The 27170-nt window shown below is 43.6% G+C and overlaps 2 protein-coding genes across 2 annotated transcripts in view; one reads left to right on the top strand and one right to left on the bottom strand.

Annotated features, from left to right (window-relative positions):
• Positions 1 to 27170, bottom strand: part of Syt16 (synaptotagmin 16) — a 327748-nt gene that overhangs the window by 295014 nt on the left and 5564 nt on the right. The window lies entirely within an intron of this gene.
• LOC101613845 (gametocyte-specific factor 1-like) lies at positions 18697 to 19200 on the top strand. Its single transcript, XM_045155283.1, has one exon. It carries the CDS (start codon positions 18697 to 18699, stop codon positions 19198 to 19200), a length of 504 nt encoding a protein of 167 aa, XP_045011218.1.

Here is a 27170-nt window from a genome sequence, read left to right as displayed (position 1 = left end):
CATCACCATGTGTGCATGCATGATATTGTGCACATGCATGATGCTGCGCACATGTGTCACCTTGTGCGTCTGGCTTAAGTGGGTTCTGGGGAGTTGAACCTGGGTCCTTAGGCTTCGCAGGCAAGCACCTTCACTGCTAAGCCATCTCTCCAGCCAGAAAGACTCTTTAAACAAGAAAGAGAGATGTTCAATGTCAAATATCATCCAACTGCCCTAGACAAGAGAAATCATCTGTTCAATTATATATGACCTTATACTTTAAAATCACTTCTCCTGCTCTTGCCAAAAGGGGTTATCTTACTTTTTGTAGGACAAGTAAGGGAGACTGGAAAGCCACACAGAAAACAACCAGGAAAAGTATTATGAATTCATGATAGAAAATAAAAACCTAATTGGATATTAATTTAAAGTCACAAAAAAAGAATCCAAAGAAATCTTTAAAAAAATGTGCCAGGCACAGTCCCACACCTGCAATGCCAGCACCGGGAGATGGAGACAAGAGGATCACCAGTTTGGGGCTAGCCTGTACTATGTAACAAGACCATATCTCGAAACAAAAAGCAAACACAAAACACTGGAAAGAAGAAAAAAAAAGAAGAACCCTAGAGAATCCTAAAGGAAAAAGTCAAGGCGGACCCAAGTGAATGCAGACATATGTCACCTGCGACCCCATGGCTAATGGACTGCTTCCTGCGCTCCTTTCATTGGGAATGCAAACTGTCACACCGTCTTTCGTTAAGTCCCTCGTCTTTGCTCTGGTATTTGTGTGGCTCCATTTCTGTAATAAGAACCCCCGGCTATTATAACAGAAGACAAGGGAATGAACAGAACTGTGAAATCACTCCATAGAAAAACAGCATCAGTGGGCATTTCAGTAGAGGGAGGGGTGGAAGCAGCAGAGAAAGGTGACAAGGGAGCACTGAAAATTGCCCATGTTATTAAGACAAGCTCTCATGTCTCCAGATTATCATCTGGTTTTCTAAGGATCCAAATACCTTTTCATCACATGGACTGGGTTCTGTAAAGTGAGAGTAGACCCGGCTCCTCACTGGTGCCGTTGCACAATGACCCGAGAACAGCCGTCAGCAGCACGGAGCGGAGGCCCAAGAGGCATTCTGAAGCCCGAATGAAGAGACCTGGAGGAGTCAGCGCCCCCTCCTGCTCCAGGACTTCCGCTTCTGGTGTGCATGGAGACTGTGGGAATAAAGGACTTGGGCACAAAGAAGTGATCCCTGTGTGGGGTGACAGACACGCCAATTACCCTGATCTGATCCTCACACGCTACACGTACTGAAATGCCATGCTGTCTCTCATAAACACACATAACTGAATGTGTCAGTTAAAAATATATACTAAAAAAACAAAACATATATATATATATATATATATATATATATATATATATATATACACACATGTGTGTGTATATATATATATATGCACATACATACACATACCGGGCCGGGCATTGTGGCACACGCCTTTAATCCCAGCACTCAGGAGGCAGAGGTGGGAGGATCACTGTGAGTTCAAAGCTACCCTGGAGCTACAGAGTGAGTTGCAGGTCAGCCTGGACTGGAGTGAGACCCTACCTCAAAAAACAAACAAACAAAACACACACACACACACACACACACACACATTCTGGGAGGGCTGAAGAGATGGCTTAATGGTTAAGGCACTTGCCTGTGAAGCCTAAGGACCCAGGTTCAACTCCCCAGGGCCCATGTAAGCCAGATAAGGTGGTTCAGGCATCTGGACTTTGTTTGCAGTGGCTGGAGGCCCTGGTGTGCCCATTCTACCTGCCTGCCTCTCATTCTCATTCTCTCTCTCTCTCTCTCTCTCATACATGAATAAAATTATATGGTTATCAGACATGATGGTACATGCTTTTAATCCTAGTGCTTGGAAGGCTGAAGTAGATGAGTTCGAGGCCACCCTGAGTCAGCCTAGGCTAAAGCAACATTCTACCTCAAAAAAAAAAAAAAGACAGAATATATATACATGCTGGGTTTTTTTCTTTTTTCTTTTTCCCTTGCTGGTACTGAAGACTGAAACTAGGGCCTCTTGCATCCTAGGCAAGCGCTCCACCACAGGGTACATCCCCTCAGCCTTTGCTTCAATTTATTTTTTAATTTTTTTATTTTACAAGGATCTCAAGGGCTGGACTTGAACGCATTGTGTACCCCAAAGAAACATTGAACTTTCAATCTTTCTGCCTCATCCTCTCTACTAACCAGAACTATATACCACATTGATTTTGAAATACCATTCGAATTATAAGAAGGAAGCCAGGCATGGTGGTGCACGCCTTTAATCCCAGCACTCGGGAGGCAGAGGTAGGAGGATCTCTGAGAATTCGAGGCCACCCTGAGACTCCATAGTGAATTCCAGGTCAGCCTGGGCCAGAGTGAGAACCTACCTCGAAAAACCAAAAAGAAAGAACTATAAGAAGGGACTGAGTTGACCTCTGGGGAACCCAAGGATAAGCTCCTACCCAGTGGCTCTCAGCCACAGACTCTTGGGAAAGCTGTTTAACATGCAGCTGGCCTCACCCAGTTCCATCAGGAGGTGTGACGTAAGGCGGGCTCGTTTGTGCTTCTCACAGGTTCCAGATGACACTGACATTGGGGCCAGTAGCCACCTTTCGAAAACTGCTGCTCTACACAAATGACAGGGGCTCTTAAGACCTGGGACATAGAAAAACTACAAAAAATCCAGACAAAGTTGCCCAAACTCCAGTAAGTAACTCCTCGTCCATGCTAACTAAACTCAGCGGAATGCACGCACGCACGCACGCACGCACATACACTCACACTCACACTCACACTCTAGTGAGAGGACGACAGGGACAAAAGGCGGCAGTGGGGAGGGGGAAAGGTGATCAGAAGATAATGTGATGTATAAAACTGTCAAGAACTTTTTACTTAAATTTTAAAAGTAGAAATACACAAGCATCTGCATGTCCAGGAGAGAAGTCTTTGTTGGATTTACCATAGTTAATTTTTATAAGAAAGTATTGTGTTACGTTTTGTTTCCAATGACCACGCACCTAAGTAGAAACTGGTGTCGAGTTTTTTTTTGAAGGGAAGCTTCACAATATCAAATATTAAATAAGGACAGCTTTTCACTCAACAGTTCCACACCCAGAATAGTCAAGCTGTGTGAAAAGATAAAGTCAGGAATATTCACGGCAGTGCACTCTTTAAGAAACCTCACAATGGACATTCGAGTGTCACTGATAAGTCACATACTCCTGGTACTCAGTGGAAAGGCAGGTGGGGAGAGCACACAGTATGTTCCTGGTCAGGACCACTCAAAATACAAGTCTACTGACTGTTGTTTTTGCCACATATAAACATGTAAATCAGCACACAGCCTTCCTTGAAAATGTCACAGCAAATAATATGACAATTTCTGTGAAACTAAATATCGTCAAAGGCTAAATGGGCACAAAGATTGGGATTTACAAGAGGTATGTTTCGGCTGGGCGTGGTGGTGCATGCCTTTAATCCCAGCACTCGGGAGGCAGAGGTAGGAGGATCTCCATGAGTTCGAGGCCACCCTGAGACTCCATAGTGAATTCCAGGTCAGCATGGGCTAGAGTGAGACCCTACCTCCAAAAAAATAAAAAATAAAAATAAAATAAAAAATTTTTCAAGGTAGGGTCTCACTCTAGCAATCCTCATTAGCAATCCTTTTGTAGTTATATAGGAGTTTGGGGTGTCTTTGAGAATTCTTAAGAGTCTTATCTTGGCTTTTTAAAAAAACATATTTTATTTTTATTTCTTTATTAAAGAGAAAAGGCAGATAAGAGAAAGAGAAAACAGGCATTCCAGGGCCTCCAGACAGTGCATACGAACTCTAGACACATGCACGAACTTGTGCATCTGACTTAAGTGGGTCCTGGGTAATTGAACCTGGGTCCTTTGGTTTGCAGGCAAGTGCCTTAACCCCTATGCCATCTCTCCGGCCCTTATCTTGGCTTTTGATTGGCAATAACTATTCAAGAGCAAGGCTCTGGAAGATCACTGAGTCAGTGGCCTCCAGATTCTTGTCTTATGAATTTCAACAAATGACTTTTGTATACCATAGGGTAAAATTTAGAAAGATTTTATTATAGGGAGAAATTAGAGCTTAGGAGAAGGAAAAACTTCAGAGCTCTTGCCTAACAATGGGCGAGAAGGGGCTCTCTGAAAATGGAAGCCCACCTAGAGACCCATATAGGGGTTCTTTTTTTGTTAGGCCAGTCCTGATGTTAGGTAGGTGTCTGGGGTTAGGTATTATGGGAAAGGGCAATGTTCCCAGAAATTTTAATGCTCCAGGAAGGGCATTCTTAGAAGGGGCTGTTAGAGTAGAAGGATTCCCCCAGGGGACAGAGATAAGGCTGGCCCATATTCTTCAGTACAGGCCTTCAATCATGTTTAATTCACTTTTGGGGCCCCATCATCCCGAAACTGCTTCAGTAGCAAGAGTGCTGTTTCTTCTCTGCAGATGTCTCTACATTTCCCTTTGTTCCTGAAGGACATGGGCAGTGATACGATGCTTTGACTGGAGAGATCCCTTATCGTAGCACTGGAGAAAGGCTGCGCTTCTTGCCGGCCACCATCAAGGTAAAAGAGAAAGGCCCTGGCATTGGAATTGTCGTCAGGCAGAGTGGATGCATCACTTATTGCTGGCTGCTTTCAAAGTTATTTTATTGTCTTTAGTTTTCAGACTTTTAATTCTGGTTGGTATTGATGTAGGATTTTGGGGTTTAGAAGGAGGAGGGGTCTCCCAAACTCATGAACCCCAAGTTTGGGTCCTTATCCTATCTTTAACAAATAATTGATAAACACAGACTCACAAAGCATACATGATGAATTATTGAGTCTGTTTAGGGTGAAATCACAAATTTTAGGGCTTATTTAAAGGGAAGTTGTGGTCCAGGACAAGGCTGGAGCAGAGTCACAGGCATATGGAAGATAGGAAGCGCGCACTCGTGGAAGGCACAGCATAGTCCATGAGGTTCCTAGAAGAGAACCGGAGGTCTAGGAAGAGGCTGGGGCAGAACCACAAGCCACGTGGAGGACAGGACCTAGGAGCTTGTGAGGGAGATTTAGAGAAAAGAGGCACGCATGTGGAAGGCGCAGCATCACCCTGAGCCTCCTTGTAGAAGAAAGTTAAGGGAGTTAGTGGTGATGGTTTAAGGAAGATGTTGCAGTCAGGTTCTCATTGCTGGCAGAAATCATCCGACCAAGTTCAGCTTGTGGGGAAAAAATGGCTTATTTTGGCTTACAGACTGGAGGGGAAGCTCCATGATAGCAGGGAAAATGATGGCATGAGCACAAGGTGGACATTGTCTCCTGACCAACTGCAGGCGGACAACAGGAACAGGAGAGTGTGCCAAACACTGGCATGGGGAAACTGGCTATAACACCCATAAGCCTGCCCCCAACAATACACTGCCTCCAGGAGGTGTTAATTCCCAAATCTCCATCAGCTGGGAACATAGCATTCCGAGCACAGTAAGTTTATGGGGGACACCTGAGTCAAACCACCACAGAATAATAGCAGAGGGAAAGTACCAAAGCAAGGAACAGGAAATTCAGATGAGAAATGAGTAGAAAAGACAGTTACACCCATTGTTACTCTGAGTGTAGAGAAATTACATGGGTAGCAGGCCCAGAGTTTAGAGGAAATTCCCACATGGTAGATCCAGGGTTTAAAAGAAAAATAGGGCCGGGCATGGTGGTGCAGGCCTTTAATCCCAGCACTTGGGAGGAAGAAGTAGGAGGCTTGCCAAGAGTTAGAGACCACCCTGAGAATACATAGTAAATTCCAGGTCAGCCTGGGCTAAAGTGAGACTCTACCTCAAAAAAACAAGCAAAAAATAAAATAAAAGAAAATTTGGCTGGGGAGATGACTCAGAGGTTAAGGCACTTGCCTGAATAGTCCTAGCAACCTGAGTTCAATTCCCCAGGAGCCACATAAAGCCAGATGCACAAAGGGATGCATGCATCTGGAGTTCGTCTGCAGTGGCTGGAGGCCGTGATGTGCCCATTCATATTCTCATTCTCTCTCTCTGTCTCCTTGAAAATATATTAAAACAACATTAAAAAATACACATGTGGTGAACTCAGAGAAAAATCATACATGTAATTAAAGTGAAAAGTAACCTCCAGCATGAACTACCCAGGCCATGAAACAAGGCAGACTGTCCAGACAGAGATCACAGGAGAGAGACCAGAATGGAAAGCCTGTATAGTTGATTGAAAATGTATTCTTTCCTCAGGCTCAGGTATGTAAGGGGGAAGACCTTTTTGGTTTGTGGAATCAAAGGGTTGACCCACCAAAGGCCAGCCCTCCTATGGGGAGTCCCATGCTGTGGAGGAAGCAGGGGGAACTGCAGTTGTCCTAGATGTCACTGCATCAGACTGAGTATGGCGGTTTGATTCAGGTGGCCCCATAAACTTAGGTGGGCTGGATGCTAGGTTCCCCAGCTGATGGCAATTGGAAATTAAAGCCTCCTGGAGGCGGTGAATTGTTGGGGCAGGCTTATGGGTGTTACAGCCAGTTTTCCCTTGCCAGTGTTTGGCGCACACCCCTGTTCCTGTTGTCCGCCTTATGTGGGTCAGGGGGTGATGTCCATCCTCAGCTCATGCCATCATTTTCCCTGCCATCATGGAGATTCTCCCTTGAGCCTGTAAGCCAAAATAAACCTCTTTTTCCCACAAGCTGCTGTTGGTTGGGTGATTTCTACCAGCAATGCGAACCTGACTGCAACATTAAGCTAGCTAGCTTTCTCCCTCCCTCCCTTTTTCTGTTTTGGTTTTTCCGAGGTGAGGTAGGGTCTTTCTGTAGCCCAAGCTGACCGGGAATTCACTATATAACCACAAAGTGGCCTCGAAGTCATGGTGATTCTCTTACCTCTGCCTCCCAAATGCTGGGATTACAGGCGTGCACCACCACCCCAGGCCCGAGTTCTATTTCTGCTAATGCGGGGTGGCATCTTTTGGTTCTGTCTTTGGGCTCCTGTCCCTAACTGAAACTGCCTAAAAGAATCTAGCTTTCTGTTGTTTCTCCCTCAGTATGTGGTGATATACACTTCTTTGGGGTTCTCTTGTTCAGAGTTTATATAGCTTCTTGAATCTCTGGATTTAAGTCTTTCTCCAAATTTGGAATTATTTTAACCTACCATTCTTTTCTTTTAAATTTATTGGCTAGCGTATAAGACTATTTGCCCACCATTCTTTTTTTTAACTTTTTTTTGTTTATTTTTATTTATTTGACAGCAACAGAGAGAGGAAGAGGCAAAGAGAGAGAGAGAATGGGCACACTAGGGCCTCCAGCCACTGCAAACGAACTCCAGACGCATGCGCCCCCTTGTACATCTGGCTAACGTGGGTCCTGGAGAATTAAGCCTCGAACCAGGGTCCTTAGGCTTCACAGGCAAGTGTTTAACCGCTAAGCCATCTCTCCAGCCCTGCCCACCATTCTTTTGGTAGTTTTTCACTTCTGCATTCTCTCCTCCCCTTCTGGGATTCTGATGATGTAATGTTAGGTTTTATTTTGCTCCATTGCTCCCCAGATTGCTAATTTCCCTCCATGATCTTTCTGTATTGTTCAGTACATTGATACACTTTTGAGGTTCCTGACCTATCTTCTCCATTTTGCACTGAACCCAGCCAGTGAGTTTAAAAAAAAATAAATAAATAAATAAAATTAAAAAAAAAAAACCACTATGGTATTTTTCTGTTGTAATTCCCTACTTTTAAATTTTTATTTTTTTTGTTTGGTTTCAAGGTAGGACCTCACTCTAGCCCAGGCTGACCTGGAATTCACTATGTAGTCTCAGGGTGGCCTTGAATTCACAGCAATCCTCCTACCTCTGCCTCCCGAGTGCTGGGATTAAAGGTGTGCGCCACCACTCCCAGTTTATTTTTTGAGGTAGAGTCTTGCTGTAGCCCAGGCCGACCTGGAATTCACTTTGAGTGCTTGCATCACCATGCCCTGCCCCCTACTTGTTTTTTCTTTATTTCTTCAAACTTTTTTGGAATATCCTGACTATCCTATTTGTTTCAAGAGCATTTATAGTTTCTTGTTGGAGCATTTTTAAAATAATTGCTTTAAAATCCCTATACAAATCCAAGTTTGTGTTTGTTGTTGGTGTCTGTTGAATTTTCTTTCTTTTCTTTTTGTTTGTTTTTATTTATTTGAGAATGACAGAGAGAGAGAGAGAGAGAGAGAGAGAGAGAGAGAGAGAGAGAGAATGGGCGCGCCAGGGCTTCCAGCCACTGCAACCGAACTCCAGACGCGTGCACCCCCTTGTGCATCTGGCTAACATGGGTCCTGGGGAATCAAGCCTCGAACCGGGGTCCTTAGGCTTCACAGGCAAGCACTTAACCTCTAAGCCATCTCTCCAGCCCTTCTTTTTTCTTATTTATTATTTTTAGTTCTCAAGTTGCTTCTATTGTCTCCTAGACATTTTGAATGTTATATGATAAGACTGACTCCAGTATTGTAATTTTGGAGATAGTCACCTGTTTAGATTAGAAACTCCTGTCCTCACTCTCACAGGATGGGCTGGAATGTCAGTTTGTTTTCATAGCGTTTGCAGTGTTGGTCTAGTTTGTCTTGATTGTGGGTTGCACAGTTTGAATCCTGTGTAGCATTTTCCATCGGAATTGTTCCCAATGCTTTCCTTTGTTGATTCTGCTTGACTTCAGGCGTGGATCACTCCTGTGTGCTTCACACTGTACGCATATTTACAAGCTGCCTTTGTCCAGTTTTGTCTTTTCCATACACATCTGTCACTCTTCTTTTTTTTTCAAGGTAGGGTCTCACTCTAGCCCAAGCTGACCTGGAGTTCACTATGTGGTCTCCGGGTGGCCTCACAGTGATCCTCTTACCTCTGCCTCCCAGTGCTGGGATCAAAGGTGTGCACCACCATCTTAATCTTCTAAAAAGAGAGTGATTATCTCTTCTAGGAAAGGGTAACTTCTTTAGGGAAGAAAGAGATAAGAACAGGCCAGATCTTGCTGATATTTCTGACTTCTAGCTAAGTGGAATGAGTCAGATTCTCCCCGTACAGGCTCAAAAACATTCCCTGCTTCTATTTTTTGGGGGCCCTGTTACCTAAGCAGTCTCAGAGGGATGCAGCCCTTCCATGCTGTTTGCCTAGAGGAGAATGGGTATTTCCAAATGGTTCTGCCTTGCAGGGCTGTTCCAATTACTGGAGCCAGAGCGGTAGTTTTCAGCTGGGGGTGATGTTCCTTCAGATGAAGGTGGACAATGTCTAGGAACTTTTCCATTGTCAGTGCTAGGGACATTGCTGCCTGTAGTGGATGGAGGCTGGGGAAACTGCTAACTACCTTACAAATATAAATACCCAATGAAGAGCTACCTAGCCCTAAATGTCAGTAGAGCTATAATGACTGGGCTTTTCTTGGATTTTTTTCTCTTCTTATTCCATCCCTTCAGCCTCTTGATGTTATTTAGTATGTTTGTGAGTGCACGTGCACATCACATGCGACACACGTGCAGAGGCCTCAGGAGGACTTTGGGTGTCCTCTTCATTTTTTTAATTTTTATTTCTTTTATTGACAACATCCATGATTATAAACAATATCCCATAGTAATTCCCTCCCTACCCCCACTTTCCCCTTAGAAACTCCATTCTGCATCATATCCCCTCTCAATCAGTCTCTCTTTTATTTTGATGTCATGATCTTTTCTCCTATTATGATGGTCTTGTGTAGGTAGTGTCAGCCACTGTGAGGTTTTTTGTCACTCTTCCCTTTATTTCCTTGAGACAGAGTCTCTCAGCAATTGTTTATTTCTGGTTGTCAACTTGACAAGATTTAGAATCACCATGGAAACAAATCTCTGGTTCTGTCTGTGAAGGATTTTCTACTGACATGGGAAGACCCACCGTAACTGTGCACGAGCACCATTCCATGGTGGGCTGAGTTCCTGGACTACATACATACAAAGGAGAAATCTAACTGAGCATTCAGCACTCATTGCTCTGCTTCCTTCCTGTTGATGTAACAATGTGCCATGTGGTTTCTGCTCCTGCCACGGTGGGCTGAAACCTGGAACTGTGGGCTGACATAGGCCCTCCTGTAACATGATTTTTCTCAAGGATTTTTTTTCAGCACTGAGAGGGTAATACACTCACTAAACCCAGAATTTCTCTATCTTTTCAGTTAGACTGACTGACCATGGAGTCCCAGGGATCTTTTTGTCTCTGCCCACCTCAGTACTGGAGTTACCGTCAGGTGCAGCCATGCCTGCTTTTGGGTGGTGCTGGGGATTAAGCTTACGTCTTCACGCTTGCGCAGCGAGCCCTCTTGCCTACTGAGCTAGCTCCCATTAATGCCCTCTCCCTGGTCCCATTACTGTTACGGTTTTCAGTCCTGTGGTATCTGTCACTACTGGAAAGTGTAATTCATAATAATTTATTTTTTAGGCAAATCAAATTTTCTCTGGTTGATTTTTAAAATTTTTTTATTTATTTGCAAGGTGTGTGAGAGAGAGAGAGAGAGACTATTAATGGATACATCAGGGCTTCTGGCCACTGCAAACAAACTGCAGATGCATGTGTCACTTTGTACATCCGGCTGTACGTGGGTACTAAACTTGGGTCATTAGACTTTGCAGGCAAGCAACCTTAACTGTTGAGCCATCTCTCCAGCCCCTTCTCTGGTTGATTTTAAATTTCTCATTTTTTTTCTTGTATTTTCATTTTAACCATTGCATGTGGATTTTGTTTCTGTTAGACGTTTTTGGTTGTAATTCTTACCTTTCTCTAATTCGGGAAAGTTCTTATTTATTCTTTCTTTGAGTATTGTCTTTTTCCCACTATAGACGTCTATAGACTGATATTTCTTTTCTTTTTTTTTTTTTGTTTTTGAGGTAGGGTCTCATTCTAGCCCAGGCAGGCTGACCTAGATTTCACTATGGAGCCTCAGGGTAGCCTCAAACTGACAGCAATCCTCCTATCTCTGCCTTCCAAGTACTGGGTTTAAAGGCATAGGCCACCATGCCTGGCTCGACTGATATTTCTGAAGCTTCTCTCTCTTTTTCACATCTGTTAACCACTCCTTGACTTGTATTCTCTCTTCCTTCTTATTTCTGCCTCTTCTCATGATTTCTTCAGATTTCTTTTCCATTTCTATTTTTTTTTTTTTCTTGGTTTTTCGAGGTATGGTCTCACTCTAGGTCAGGTTGACCTAGAATTCACTCTGTAGTCTCAGGGTGGCCTTGAACTCATGGTGATCCTCCAACCTCTGCCTCCTGAGTGCTGGGATTAAAGGTGTGCACCACTTAATCACTGAGCCATCTGTTCAGCCCTCTACTTCTATTTTTTTTGTTAAGTTAGCTTAGTATGGTATTGAACCCATTAAAAACTTTTCATTTCCTTAATAAGTTTTTTATTTATAAAATTTTTATTTGATCATTTAAAAACAATCCCTTTCTCATAATATTTTGTTCCTTGTTCTGTTCTCTAAATTTCTTTAAAGCATGACTGTTTGGTAGTCCATTAGATTTGCCTGTCATTTCTACTTCTTGAGGGGTTAGCTTTGTATTTGATGGTTTATGCTTCTGGCATTTTCCTTCCTTGCATGGTCTGTGATACTTGATTTTTGTAGTTTATCTTTAGTAGCCCCTGAACTGTGAAAGAATCTGTAAGGATGAGGGGTTTGGTTTTCATTTGTTTACTGGATCGCCAGGAAGTTTAGTGGTCCTACATCTCTTCTTAGATTATTTATCCTCAGGTTCTTAAAAATTGCATAGAGCGCTGGGCATGGTGGCGCACTACAGGTGCATGGGAAGTCTCACACCCGGGCGCACGGTTGGCTCGTCTGCACCGAGTGTGGCGTACAAAGCCGATGTGGATCTGTCCTTCCCACTACAGATACATGAACATTATGAATCTTAATAAATATCTCCCAGATTTAAAAGAGGAATTGGGCCTGGTTTGGTGTGCATGTCTTTAATCCCAGCACTTGGGAGGCAGAGGTAGTAGGATCATTGTGAGTTCGAGGCCATCCTGAGACTACAAAGTGAATTTCAGGTCAGCCTATGCTAGAGTGGAATTCACTTGCAGTGGCTAGGGGCCCTGGTGCGCCCGTTCTTTCTCTCTCAAATAAATAAATGATATTTTGTGGGAATGAACTGGACTACCATGGTGGTACACACTTTTAATCCAAGTATTTGGGAGGCAGAGGTAGTAGGACCACAGTGAGTTTGAGGCCAGCCTGGAATACAGAGTGAGTGTCAGGTCAACCTAGGCTAGAGTGAGACCTTACCTCAAAAACAAAAAAAAAAATGTGGGAATGAACTATGGGTCTATGTTTTATGGACGTTACAAATAACTTTTCTGAGGTGATTGCTGTGAGATGCTTTTTTTCTGCTGAGTTTGTCTTGTAACTTGCCCTGAAGTTAATCTTACAACCATGTCACCAGCCTACTTAGAGCAATGGCACCAGGTTTCCTGTGCCTTGACTCACCTTTGCTCTGAATAGCACAGATGACCAGTCTTGACAGGAAAGTGTATGGATGCTGAGTGACCTCAGGCTAGGCTCTTTGTCCCGCTTCGTCAGTGACCCACTTGCACTCCTGACCCAGAACAGTCTGTGCGTGAACTGCTCCCAGAACTGCCACAGACCTGTTGAGAACAGAAGGCAGCCAGGCACCGGAGCACACACTTCATCCAGCTCTCAGGAGGCACATGTGGAAGGACTGCCATGAGTCTGAGGCTAGTCTGGGACTACACAGTAAGTTCCAGGTCAGCTTGAGATAGCTGGAATGAGACCCTACCTTGAAACCCCACTGTGGTGGTTTGAATAGATGGCCCCCATGTTTGTAGTTTGCATCTGCAGCCACCTGGCTGGAGGCAGCGGCCACTGGGTAGCTGTTAAGGTGTGGTGGTGGGTTTCAGAGTTCAATCTAAAGATATGCAAAGTGTGCCCAGCTGGAGTTCCTGAAGTGTGCTGTGCTGTGTGGCTTTTAGGCTTGTGCTTCGCTCTCGCTGTGTTTGGTCCAGTGAAGGCAGGCCAGCTTCTTCTGCCACTATGGAACTTCCCCTGGATCTGTAAGCTTCAATAAATATCCCTTCCTCCATTACTGTGCCTGGTCTGGAAGTTCACCTCAGTGAACATGAAGATGTCTGCTACACCCACTCTCCAATAAAATAAGAAATAAAAAAATAAAACCAGGTAGGTTTAGTGTAATTACATTGTGAACGGAACGTGGGGGAAGGGGGGTCTGGATCAGCAGAGTCCAGCAGGTCATAGCCCCAAAATCCCTTCCTCTCACAAATGTTTAAAAAATTATTCAAAGTCAGAAGTTCCTCGCCCTTCATTCATGTGTCACCTGTCCTTTGTCCATGTGATGCTAATCCTTCATATATTACTATTTCTTTCTTTCTTTTTTTTTTTTGCTGTTCCAAAACAAATGCCAATGAGTGCCTGTCAGCAAAGCTATAGCCAGGAGCAGCGCCGACAGCAGCCACAGCAGCGGGCTTACCCTTGGTTGAAAGGACTCCAAGGACCAGCTTTCCTTCTCTCAGGTTCTGCTCCAAAACAAGGGGAACTGGTCTACTCTTGGCAAACAAATCCAAGAGTCCCTTTCTGTAATCCCAGGGCAGCGCACCAAGTTGGCAATATGTCCTAAGAGGTGTCATAAGTGAGGATAAACCCAACCAGGCCATGGCCTTATGAGAAAGAAGAGGAAATCCCCGCGGTTTCTCCTTCCATGCTGCAAGCTCACAGAGGGCCGCCAGCCTTCTCGGGCCACGAAGAGAGGCCGTGACAGACTCTGGAAGCCTCCAGAAGTATGAATAAATAAATTTCCGCTGTGAAAGCCACCCCAACAGTAGTGCTTTGTTGTGGCAGCCTGAGCGGACCAGTATGTTCAGTCTTGAGGGACTGCAAGGCTCTGGGCTTGGGTGCCAGCCTCCCCTGTGGTAAGGAAGCTCAGTCCTGGAAACAGGTGTTCCAAGTCCTCTTACCACCGAGACTCAAAGCAATGACAGCGAGGCTTATGTGCCCAAGGTCTTCACAGAGAACTAGAGACACAAAGCTGGACTTCGTGTAAAGAAAATTGTGTCTGTCCCCACCTCCGCCACAAATCTTCAAACACTAAGCGCTGGGCCCACAGTGAGCTGCATGGTGAATGATTAATCTTGAGTGTGAGTAATGGAGGTCCAGGCCTGGCTTCTCAAGAAGTGGATGGGGTATGCTTCAGCCAACGAAGACACTGGGCCTCAAGTTCATGTTCATGTCCCTTTGGTGCTTCTATAATTTTAGGGACCCAAAGAAACTTCATTTTGGGAGTTGTAATATTTGCCTTACATTATAACTGAGCTTTTCAAGTGGAACATACAAGCAGACCTTCTGCTGGTAGCAGGATCAGCCTCCATGAACCGTGCTGTGTGCTTGACAAAACCCAAGAGTGAGCCTGGCGTGGTGGCTCATGCCTTTAATCCCTCCCAGTACTTGGGAGGCAGAGAGGTAGGAGGATCATGGTCAGTTTGAAGCCAGCGTAAGACTACAGAGTGAATGAATTCCAGGTCAGCCTGGACTAGAGTGAAACCCTACCTCAAAAGACCAAAAAAAAAAAAAAAAAACAGTGAAAGGACAATTCTGTTCTCATTTCTGTGAAGACAGTTGTCAAGGGACCACCACCCAGTTCCCAGGGTCCCTGAGGTCCAAAGATCCACATTCTGAGAATTGCTGGGATAAAGGATGAGAGCCTGGGAGTGACCAATAGTGTCTCCCAGGAGATACACAGGATTTGGCAAATACTTGAGAGGTCATTAGTATTCCAAAGAATGATATAATGAAGGAAATATTCCTAAGAGTTGATATTTCCCTCAAGAAACACAAGCTATAATGAGACCAAAAATTAACAATAATAATTAAGAGGGATGGATAAATGAGCAATAGATCCTGGATGGGGGAGTTGATAAAGATTTCAAAAGTAAAACAGTATGCAACTGGGACCACAGTGGAGAAGAGGGGCCCTTTCAATAAGTTGAGACTCTGCCCTTTCTACTCATTTCATATAAGCCAACTTGATCAAGTAAAAAAGGAAATATTTTGGGGCTGGAGAGACAGCTCTGCCATGCATGAGGATATGAGTTCAGATCCCCAAAACCCATGTAAAGCTGTGTAGGGCAGTGAGCACCTGTCACCTGAGCGCAGAGGAGATGCAGACAGGATTCATAGAACTTGCTGGACACCTTGTCCAACCAAAGTGCTGTGCTCTAGGTTCAGTAAAAGACTGCCTCAAAAAATAATGAGGGGCTGGACAGATTGCTCAGCGGCTAAGGCACTTGCTTGCAAAGCTAGATGGCCTGGGTTCAGTTCCCCAGTACTCCTGTAAATCCAGATGCACAATGTGGTACATGCATCTGAAGTTCACTTACAGTAGCAAGAAGCCCTGGTGCACCCATTCTTCCCCACCCCGTCTCTCCTCACAAATAAATAAAAATTTAAAAAATAAGATAGGCAAGCATGGTGGCATATGACTTTAATCCCAGCACTGAGGAAGCAGAGGAAGGAGTGATGCTAACCTGAGATTCTACCTTGAAAAAACAACAAAAAAAAAATTAAATTAAAATAAAATAAAATAAAGGGGAGAGTTAGGGAGCTGGCTCGGCAGGTAGGAGCACTTGCCACAACATGAAGGACTGAATTTAGTGTTTGTGACCCCAGTCCTTTAGGGATCATGTCTGTATCCCCCAAAACTGTAGGGAGAAGAGACCTGAGAATCAGTGGGGCTCATGAAAATGGCCAACTTTGGAATCAATAAGAGTCTCCATCTAAGGAAACCACACACATGAGTGATGGAAGGAGACATCAACCTTCTCCTCTGTGCACCTGTGAATGCATCTGTACATACATGTGCATACACCACACACATACATACATACGTACATACATACACAAAAATAAATGAAAGAGAAATTGAGGAAGATACCAGACATACATCTCTGGTCTTTACACACAGATACACACCCATCCACACACACACACATACACATATGCATATACATGCAAACCACATACACACACAAACAGGAATGTTTGTCTGCCATATGTCAGTTATAAAGACTAGGATACTCTTAACTTGATCACGTGTAGCTAATGAGGCTGGTTCCATATTTTAGTATACAACAGTTTGAGTGATACCAACCAAAAATCAATGCTCTCTGAGCTTCAAGAAAGGGACATGCAAATGAAAACCAGTGTTTTCCTTTACCCAAACTCTTCAAAACAGTTTCACATTCTATGCTCTAAGTCAGCCATTTAGAAGAAGAATTCAACTGGTGGTTTGTGGCCATACAGAACAGTTATCATGAGGCAGTTTGGGACTGACAAGTTTCCAAATACCTGTCCCCTTCTTGGTAAGTCAACAAAAGTCTGAAATGAATGAAATGATTAGGAGTAGGGCCTGGAGAGGTGGCTCAGTCACATACTTATCTTGGGAGCATTAGGACCTGAGTTTGATCCTCGGTACCCATAAAAAAATACCAATATTCACTGGCATAGTCCCAGTGCTCACAAAGTGAACACAGCTGGATCCTTGGAGCTCACTGCCCAGCTAACTGGTGAGCTCTAGGCCAATGAGTGGCCCTATCTTAAAAAGAGGTAGATGAAGCCTGGCATGGTGGTGCACACCTTTAATCACAGCACTTGGGAGGCAGAGGTAGGAGGATTGCCAAAAGTTTGAGGCCACTTTGAAACTCCATAGTGAATTCCAAGTCAGCCTGGGCTACAGTGAGACCCTACCTTGGAAAACCAAAAAAAAAAAAAAAAAAATAGGTAGATGGGAGCTGGAGAGATTGCTCAGTGGTGTTAAAGGCTCCTGTTTGTAAAGTCTGGTGGCCCAGGTTCAAATCCCCAGGACCCACATACAGCTGGATGCACAAAATGCCGCATGCATCTGGAGTTCATTTGCAACAGCAGGATGCATTCATCCCTTCTCTCTCTGCTTACAAATAAATAAATAAATAAATAAATAAATAAATAAATAAATAAATAAGAGGTATATGGTATACATGAGAATAATACCCAGAGTTGTTTTCTGGCCTATACACACTTGTACACATACACGTGCATACATATACACATGCATGTACACCACACATACACATACACATGAAAATACTAATTAACAGTATATACCAGAAGGATACAGGGCTTTAAAACTTCAATATCCTAATCCCATAAAATATCTCACACATTTGCAAAACACCCTGGTAAATCATTAGTCCCCATGAGAAATACAGAAGACTTTCTATAACCAAGGCAATCATTTCAGGTTTTACTATCTATCCCAATGTCATCTGAAGTTGGGAGCCATGCCTATGACTTGTTCTAACCAAAAGAATATACAGAAAGGATAACAAGATATCACACTGGGGATTCTGTTATGGACAATTTTAGGAGCCACCTTCCCAGAAAATTTTCCCCGGCTGGCTTAGACAAAGCAAATGGCCACTTAGGAAGGTTCATATAGAAAGAAACTGTTTCAGTGAATACTGCAAGCCTCAAGTTTGGCCAGTTAGGCCAAATGAGCCAATGGCTGCAATAGTGGCATGTCTGTTATAGGGGAAAATAAACACTCTCTAATTGGACTGGAGACCCGCTACATGGGAGGGAATACATGCCTGGTACTGGAAACCTAATCAAAAGCCTGTGGTGGGGGAGGTCATGAGCCTTAGGAGTGTAATGCCTGCTTTTGTCTGGAATAATGCATAGATTATGCTCACCAAACTGCCCGGTAAGCACTTCTCTTAATGTCCATACCCATATATTAATGCTACTCTCACTTTTGGTTACAGAAGCTTCTCTTTTCAGATGATGGTAACCCAAAAGGCACCACAGTGCTGAGAAGACATGACAGATGAATGTTAGCACTAAAACATCTCTATCATGCCTGCCAAGGTTCACAGTCCATTGCAGAAGAGGTGATGGAAAGAATGTAAGAGCCAAAGGAAGGGTAGGACTGCTTACAATGCAATCGACCAGACAGAAATTGGCTTTGATATCTATGACCTCACAATGCCTAGCACTATCTTCACAAGACCCTCATAATAAGAGAAAAAGATGATGACATCAAAATAAAAGAGAGACTCAGGGTCCATTGTGGAAGAGCTGGCAGAAACAATGTAAGAGCCAAAGGAAGGGTAGGACTCCTTACAACGTGCTCCTCCAGACACAAAATGGCCTGGATATCCATGACCTCACAGTGCCTGACACTACCTACACAAGACCATTATAATAGGAGGAAAAGATCATGACATCAAAATAAAAGAAAGACTGATTGAGATGGGGAGGGGATATGATGGAGAGTGGAGTTTCAAAGGGGAAAGTGGGGGGAGGGAGGGAATTACCATGGGATATTGTTTACAATTACAGAAGTTGTTGATAAAATAAATAAAAATAGATAAATAAAAGAGAGGCTAATGGAGAGAGGGAGGGGATAGGACGGAGTGTGGATTTGTGAAGGGGAAAGTGGGGGAGGGGAGGGAATTATCATGGTTTATTGTCTGTAAGTATGGAAGCTGTCAATAAAAAATTTTAAAAAAATAAAATAAGAGGGGCCGGAAGTGGACGTTGCGGGCGCAGCGTGCGGCGCGGAGCTGTGAGGCGAGGTGGGCCGCGGCCAGAGCGCCTGGACTCAGCACTTGTCATCAGCATGGAAGACACTTATGTTGACTCCCTGGACCCTGAAAAGCTGTTACAATGCCCCTATGATAAAAATCACCAGATCAGGGCCTGCAGGTTTCCTTATCATCTTACCAAGTGCAGAAAGAATCATCCTGATATCGCAAATAAATTGGCTACTTGTCCCTTCAATGCTCGCCACCAGGTTCCAAGGGCTGAAATCAGTCATCATATCTCACGCTGTGATGACAAGAGTGGTATAGAGCAGGATGTGGTCAACCAAACCAGGAACCTTGGACAAGAGACTCTGGCTGAGAGCACATGGCAGTGCCCTCCTTGTGATGAAGTCTGGGATAAAGATTTGTGGGAACAGACCAGCACCCCATTTGTCTGGGGCAGAGCTAATTTCTCTGGCAACAACAGTTCTGCGAGCAACATAGTTACAGAACATAAGAGTAATCTGGCTTCAGGCATGCGAGTTCCCAAATCTCTGCCATATGTTCTGCCATGGAAAAATAGTGGAAATACACAGTAACTGAACATCGTTCTCAAATGCCAGACTCTAGAAGACTTGCTTATTACTACTACCCAAGAGTTGTTCTTCTTTTTTTTCCTTAAATAATTGTAGAACAGTAAACTGTGTGACTTTAAACTGACCTTGTTTGTTTTATCCCCCTCTGAGGCTTTGACTTCTCAGTTATTTTATACCAGAACCCTTCTGCACATCACTGAGGTAGATAGCGTTATAGGTTTAAGTATTTGCTGTGCAAAAATATTCACAACCATGGGCTGGAGAGACAGCTTAGCAGTTAAGTGCTTGCCTGTGAAGCCTAAGGACCCCAGTTCGAGACTCGATTCTCCAGGACCCATGTAAGCCAGATGCACAAGGGGGCGCACGCGTGTGGAGTTCGTTTGCAGTGGCTGGAGGCCCTGGTGCGCCCATTCTCTATCTACCTCTTTCTTTCTGTCTCTGTTGCTTGCAAATAAATAAATAAAAATAAAAACAAAAAAAAATTTTTTAAGTAAAAAAAAAATAAATAAATAAAATAAAATAAAACCTGGTACAAGTGTGGCAGGTGACCATTAGCACCTGATAGAAGTTTGGCGGAGTTTTACAAATAAAAACTAGTGTTCTGGGGGTGGGGAAGGGAAAAAATTAAGAAGAGGGGGGAAGAAACCTGTTTTAAACTGCGGTGCTTGTGGCAAATTGTTCAAAAGCACTTCTTAACAAATGCAATGGGAGCACAAATAAAAACAGTGTAGGGAATCACGAGTGCATTTTGATTATAATTATCACCACTAAAATGTAAGAGCTGATTTTATGCTCATAGACCAATTAGGAAAGACATTAACTGCGATACACTTTTAAAGAGCATGAAGGAAAGGAGGGCGGGCTGCAGAGTGAAGGCTTGTCCCTGTAACGGCTTCCCGCAGAGAAGCAGTGGAGGGCTCGCTGAACACAGCCTGGCCACTGGGGACTTACGAAGCTGAGGTTGATGCAGTCCATGTGTCTGCCAAAACTCCATGGAACAGTGAAACCAAAGGAGAAACCGAAGAAGATTTGCGCATGCAGAGGAGGGTTCAAGAGAGAGATGGGGATGTTAAGACAGGACTCCCTAAGCCAGCAATCTGAGAAGAGATAGGCTGCTTTCATAGAAGTGATGGACCAGTGGAGACACCAGGCAAATGCTCAAAAATGGGGCAATTAACAATTCCTTGGGCTTACAAATTTTATAAAACTTCAGAGCCGCACTGAGGCAGTACCCTGACACTATGTCTGCCCAGTGCCACAACCATCTATCAGTCATACCCAAGAGGACAGGCTATCTAATTCAGAGAGATCACTAACTATAAATCAGGATCCTATTGGATCCTCTGGGGGAAAAAAAAAAACAAAAACCAACAGTCCATCACTGAACTCTCCCAAGGTCACTAACGTATGTGCATGCACTACAAACTCACACACATAGTACATGCTAGTACATGCTACAAGCATACTTGCATGAAACAATCAGCACTGGGGAAGAAAATACTATGATTAATGTTTTTATTTAAAATCTGAGGGCTGGAGAGATGGCTTAGTGGTTAAGCGCTTGCCTGTGAAGCCAAAGTACCCCGGTTCAAGGCCCAATTCTCCAGGACCCACATTAGCCAGATGCACAAGGGGACGTACATGTCTGGAGTTCATTTGCAGTGGCTGGAGGCCTTGGCACACCCATTCTCTCTCTCTCTCTCTCTCTCTCTCTCTCTCTCTCTCTCTCTCTCTCTGCCTCTTTCTCTCTCTCTGTCATTTTCAAATAAATAAATAAAAATAATTTTTTTAATCTGAGTTCTGCACATTTGAGTGATTTATTTTACAGTCTTACATTTCTTTTTCTTTATATTTTATTTTTTTTTTATTTATTTGACAGACAGAAATAGGCAGAGAGAGAGAGAATATGGGCATGCCAGGACCTCCAGCCACTGCAATGGAACTCCAGATGTGTGCACCCCCTTGTGCATCTGGCTTATGTGGGTCCTGGGGAGTTAAGCCTGGGTCCTTTGGCTTTGCAGGCAAATGCTTTAACTGCTAAGCCATCTCTCCAGCCCAGTCTTACATTTCTTAACAGCACATTTGGTCTTCATTTTATATTCTTCACACAAATAGAATTAATGACTCGGTACCCTATTTCTAGACTGTTCTTGTGAGATGAGCTATAAACACTGGGGAATATCTTGTAGCAAAGAAAGGGACATTTCTTCAACACCTACTGTGTGCCAAGAACTTTGCACCATCCCATTTGCTTCTCACAGCTCCTCAGAATGGAGGAAGCCAACTTTTTGGTGATGTTACTTTACCAGAGATGACCCAGCCAGGGAGGGGCAGGGCCAGAGTGCAGAGCTCACCTACCTGTGCAATCAAGCCGGGCTTTCCGCAGTGGCTCCAACTCAGCTAGCCAGTCTTCTGAAATACCTGACGTAAGCCACCTGAAAGCCCAGTTGCAACCCGATCTACGATGTTTATGTAACTCTCTTGAAATAAAACAGGGGAGTTTTCAAGGAGGGTGAGAAAAAAATCATTTTACATGTCTTAACCTTCACTCTAATGTGAGTCAAACCATAAAGTGTGACTTATTTAAATCCTAAAACAGGATCTAGAAGAATATTATACTCTGCCAAAAAAAATCTATTCCAGGCTGCTAAAAACTGGAAACCAGTAAATCTCCCACAAAAAGAGAAAATCTATTCTAAAGGGATTCATCCATAAATAAATGTTAACTCCCTAAAATGAGATGTGCACACTTCTTAATGTCAAACTAAGTGTGCAGGAGAATGTAGTTGTGATATATGATTCTGATACTTTCCTAATCCACTAGAAAGAGCTGCCCAAGAGTTTTATCCCCATTTAACACATACACATATTACACAGACACACACACACACATATATATATACACACAAACAAACATACACATATATTACACACAGAGAAACATATATACAAATACACACACATTTATGTTACACACAGAGACATATATATAGATATATATATACATATAAACACACACACATATTACACACAGAGAGACATATATAAACACAAACACACACATATTACATACATAGAGACATATATATACACACACACATATTATACACAGATATATATGTGTATATATATATATATATATATATATATATATACACACACACACATATTATACACAGAGAGACATATATATATATATACACAAACACACACACATATTACACACAGAGAGAGATATACACACATACTACACACATATATTACACACAGAGAGACATATTACACGCTGAGAGACAATATATTACACACAGAGAGACATATATTACACACAGAGAGACATATATACACATACACATATATTATACACAGAGAGACATATACACACACACACATTACACAGAGAGAGACATATACATACACAAACACACACACATATATTACACACAGAGAGACATATATATACACAAACACACACACATATATTGCACACAGAGAGACATACACACACACATAAATGGCATCTTGGACATCCTTTTATATCCTTTTATCAATCCAATAATGCTAAATAGCAACAGTTAATAGCTAAGTGATATTCCAGTGGCCTAAAAGAAATGTTACGCAGGGCTGAAGAGGTGGCTCAGCAGTTAAAGGTGTTTGCTTGCAAAGCCTGATGGTCCTTGTTTGACTTTTCAGTACCCTGGTAAAGCCAGATGCAAAAGTAGCACATACTTCTGGAGTTGGCTTACAGTGGCAGGAGGTTCTGGTGTGCTCATTCATTCTCTTTCCCTCCCTCCCTCCGTCTCTCTCCTTGCAAATAAATACAAATAAAGAAATGTAGCCAGGCATGGTGGCACACACCTTTAACCCCAGCACTTGGGAGGCAGAGGTAGGAGGATCCCCGTGAATTTGAGGCCACCCTGAGACTACATAGTGAATTCCAGGTCAGCCTGGGCTAGAGTGAGACCCTACATCAAAAAGAAAAGAAAAGAAAAGAAAAGAAAAGAAAAGAAAAGAAAAGAAAAGAAAAGAAAAGAAAAGAAAAGAAAAGAAAAGAAAAGAAAAGGAAAGAAAAGAAAAAGAAAGAGAAAGAAAGAAATGTATGCTATTCAAACCCACCTTACTCAGAAGGTGGTTTATTCCTCCCAGAGGAGCCAGCATATTGCTGTTGTGAAACATGTAGGATAAGTTTTACATACACTTTGCAAGTAAAGCCAGATACACAAAGTAGCACATGCGTTTGGAGTTCATGGCAAGAGTCCCTGGCACACACCCATACTCAGTCAGTCTCTCTCTCTAATAAGTGAAAATATTTTTTAAATGCCAAACAAAACAAGTAAAATTCTACTCAGATAGTATGAAAATATTTTTTTTCTTTTTTAAAAAACTATCTGTATGATAGAGATGTCTCACTCAGCGTTAAACACTCCACTGTCACGTCTTCGCTCTATGGTGAATTTTTAGTGACCCCAGTATAAACTGCCATCTGAAAAGAGAAACTTCTCTAACCAAAAGTGGGTGTAGCATTGGTATATGGGCATAAACACAATTATTTCAAGGGCAGTTCAGTGGGAAAAATATATTCATTTAGCCAGACAACAGTAGTAGTTTCCCCCGCTGGGGCTTATGGTCTCTCCAGCCATAGGCTTTTGATTAAACTTTCAGCATCCAACAGGAATGTTCCCCCATGGAGTGGGCCTCGAGTCAAATCAGAGAGCAGTTGGTTTCCCCCATAACATACATGCCAGTTAGTACTTTTGGCCTGGCTGCCCAACCGTAAAGTTCTAAAGGTAGGAACTTCATTCCTGCTTTGGAAAATGGGAGAAGTGTGGAAAAGAAAACAAGAGCCAGGCGTAGTGGCGCACGCCTTTAATCCCAGCACTCAGGAGGCAGAGGTAGGAGGACCACTGTGAGTTGGAGGCCACCCTGAGAATGCACAGTGAATTCCAGGTAGCCTCAAGAGGAAGGCAGGGAGGGAGGGAGGGAGGGCGGGAGGGAGAAAACAAGAATAGCAGCTTCTCAGACATTTTCTTCTGCACTGTTTATAATGAACCAGGCTTAGTCAGCTTTCCAAACTTAAAGTAAGTGTGCAGCCCATACTTGCCAAGTTAGTGCCCGTCTCAGAACTCCTGCGGCTAGCCTGTAATACAATGCCTGTGTTTTACTGACACCTGTGCTGTGGTGGCTAATCGCTGGTCGGCCATCCGAAAGGCTTGGAGATCACTGTGCAAACAAATCGCTGGGCACGTCTGTGAGGGATTTTCTACATGAGGTTAATTGAGGAGGGAGGAAGACTCTCCCTGTGGGTAGCACCTTTCCAAGGGCAGCCGGGATAAAAAGAAGACGGCTGGCTGAGCAGCCACTGTCATGGCTGTCTGCTTCCTCTCTGTGGACTGAATGTCAACAACTGCCTCAAGCTCCTGCTGCCAGGCCCTGCCCACGATGACGGGCCATAGCCTTCCTTCCTTAAGCCACTTCTGGTCGGATATTTGGTCACAAGAAGAAGAAAGTGATTCATACATCATCTCACAGTAGAATTGCTGCTCCTCTTACGAAAGAAGTGTGCAGAGGCCCAGCGAGGCCGCGGTGGCTAATAGAACGTGATGTCTTGGACTTGCTTTTAAAACACCTCTCCTACAAAATGAGAAAGGGGATGACAAGTGCAACAACATCGGTGAAAGACTCACACCCCGCCGGGCGTGGCGGCGCACGCCTTCAATCCCAGCACTCGGGAGGCAGAGGTAGGAGGATCGCTGAGAATTCTAACCTACCCTGAGACTAAATAGTGAATTCCAGGGCAGCCTGGGCTAGAGCAAAACCCTACTTTGAAAAAAAAAAAAAAATCAAAAACCTCATACCTGTTCAAGCTGATGCGCTCAGGTAAGGGGGATTATTGTCCCAGTTTCATATGTGTGCACATGACATTTTCCCTAGTAAAGAATTTTGTTAACATTATCATCCCAAACCAGAATTAGAAGTACATAAGTGAGAGACTCAACATTATTCTTTCAAAAAGTAAACTCGGGGGCGGGGGGGAGATTGCTTAGTGGTTACGGTGCTTGCCTGTGAAGCCTAAGGTCATAAGTTCAATTCCCTAGTACCCACATAATGCAGATGCACAAGGCGGTGCATGTGTCTGGAGTTCATTTACAGTGGCTGCAGGCCCTGGTGTGCCCATTCTCTCTCTCTCTCTCTCACTCACTCTCTCTCTCTAACTAAAATAAATAAATGTTTTGTTTTGTTTTTAATTAAACTTGGGCTGGGAAGTTGGCTCAGCAGGTAAAGATGCTTGTTTGAAAAGCCTGCAGGCCCAAGTTAAATTTCTCAGAACCCACATAAAGCCAAATACAAAAAGTGTCACATGCTGGGCTAGAGAGATGGTTCAGTGGTTAAAGGCACTTGTCTGCAAAGCCTGATGTCCTGGGTTTGATTCCATGATATACTGATAAAGTCAGATGTACAAAGTGGCACATGAACCTGGAGTGTGTTTGCAGTGACAAGAAGCCCTGGTGTACCCATATTCACTCTCTTTCTGTGTATCACTTTCTGTCTCTCTCTCAACTAAGTAAATACATTTTTTTTTTTTTGAGGTAGGGTTTCACTCTAGCTCAGGCTCTCCTGGAATTCACTATGTAGTCTCAGGGTGGCCTCGAACTCACAGCAGTCCTCCTACCTCTGCCTCCCGAGTGCTGGGATTAAAGGCGTGCGCCACCACGCCCGGCTAGTAAGTACATTTTTTCAAATGCAGTGACACACGCACCTGGTTTGTTTGCAGCAAGCAAGAGATCTTGGCATGTCCACACACACACATGTCAACATTTGGCCACATTTGCCTCAGTGCTTTCTTTTTCCTGTGATATTCATACTCATCTGACATCAGTGGGGGTTTTTTGCAATTTTTTTTATGAGAGAGAGAATTGGCACACCAGGGCCTCCAGCCACTGCAACTGAACTCCAGATGTGTGTACCACCTTGGCACATGTGTGACCTTGCGCGCTTCCATCACCTTGTATGTCTGGCTTACATGGGAACTAGAGACTAGGACATGGGTCCTTAGGTTCCACAGGCAAGCACCTTAACCACTACGCCATCTCTCCAGCCATTAATACTCATCCAAAAGTATGCATACATATGTACTTTTGTCCCATTTATTTTTTTTAATTTTTTTGGTTTATTTTTATTTATTTATTTGAAAGCGACAGACAGAGAAAGAGGTAGAGAGAGAGAGACAGAGAGAGAGAGAATGGGCGCACCAGGGCTTCCAGCCACTGAAGACAAATTCCAGATGCGTGTGCCCCCTTGTGCATCTGGCTAACGTGGGTCCTGGGGAATCGAGCCTTGAACCGGGGTCCTCAGGCTTCACAGGCAAGCGCTTAACCTTTAAGCCATCCCTCCAGCCCCCTTTTGTCCCATTTAAAGCATGTGAGAGCTAGTCACAGAAAGATGTCCCCTTACCACTACTATGGTTTCCCCTAAAAAGAAAGATATTCCCTTTCAAAAATGCAATGAAAATATCAAATGTATAAAATTTGACATCAATACTATTATCCAGTACATAATCCATATGCAAATCTCACCAACTTTCACAGTACCATCCATTGAAGCATGTTCTCCTGGCCTGGGATTCAGTCTCAGGTCATCCAGTATGTTTAGCTGTGTCTTTTAGTCCTCCTTAGTCTGGATAAGTGCCTTGACCATCTTCCAGAAGATTAACTCTTTTTTTTTTTTTAAGTTGTTAAGTCCATTCTTAGCAATTTTAAAATATATTTTTATTTATTTACTTATGAGGGAGAGAGAGAGAGAGAGAGAGAATGGGTATGCCAGGGTCTCTAGCCACTGCAAAGGAACTTCAGATGCATGCGGCCCCTTGTGCATCTGGCTTACATGGGTCCTGGAGAATCGAACCGGGACCCTCTAGCTTTACAGGCAAATGCCTTAACCACTAAGCCATCTCTCCAGCCTCAGGACATTAACTC

This window comes from Jaculus jaculus, chromosome 7, assembly GCF_020740685.1.
Source record: "Jaculus jaculus isolate mJacJac1 chromosome 7, mJacJac1.mat.Y.cur, whole genome shotgun sequence".
Classification (NCBI taxonomy): Eukaryota; Metazoa; Chordata; class Mammalia; order Rodentia; family Dipodidae; genus Jaculus; species Jaculus jaculus.
The sequence above is the reverse complement of the archived record's forward strand: the minus strand, read 5'-3'. Positions and strand labels throughout refer to the sequence as shown.

Excerpts from the sequence above, each read along its gene's own strand:
- LOC101613845 (XM_045155283.1), top strand. The coding sequence starts at position 18,697 with ATGGAAGACACTTATGTTGACTCCCTGGACCCTGAAAAGCTGTTACAA.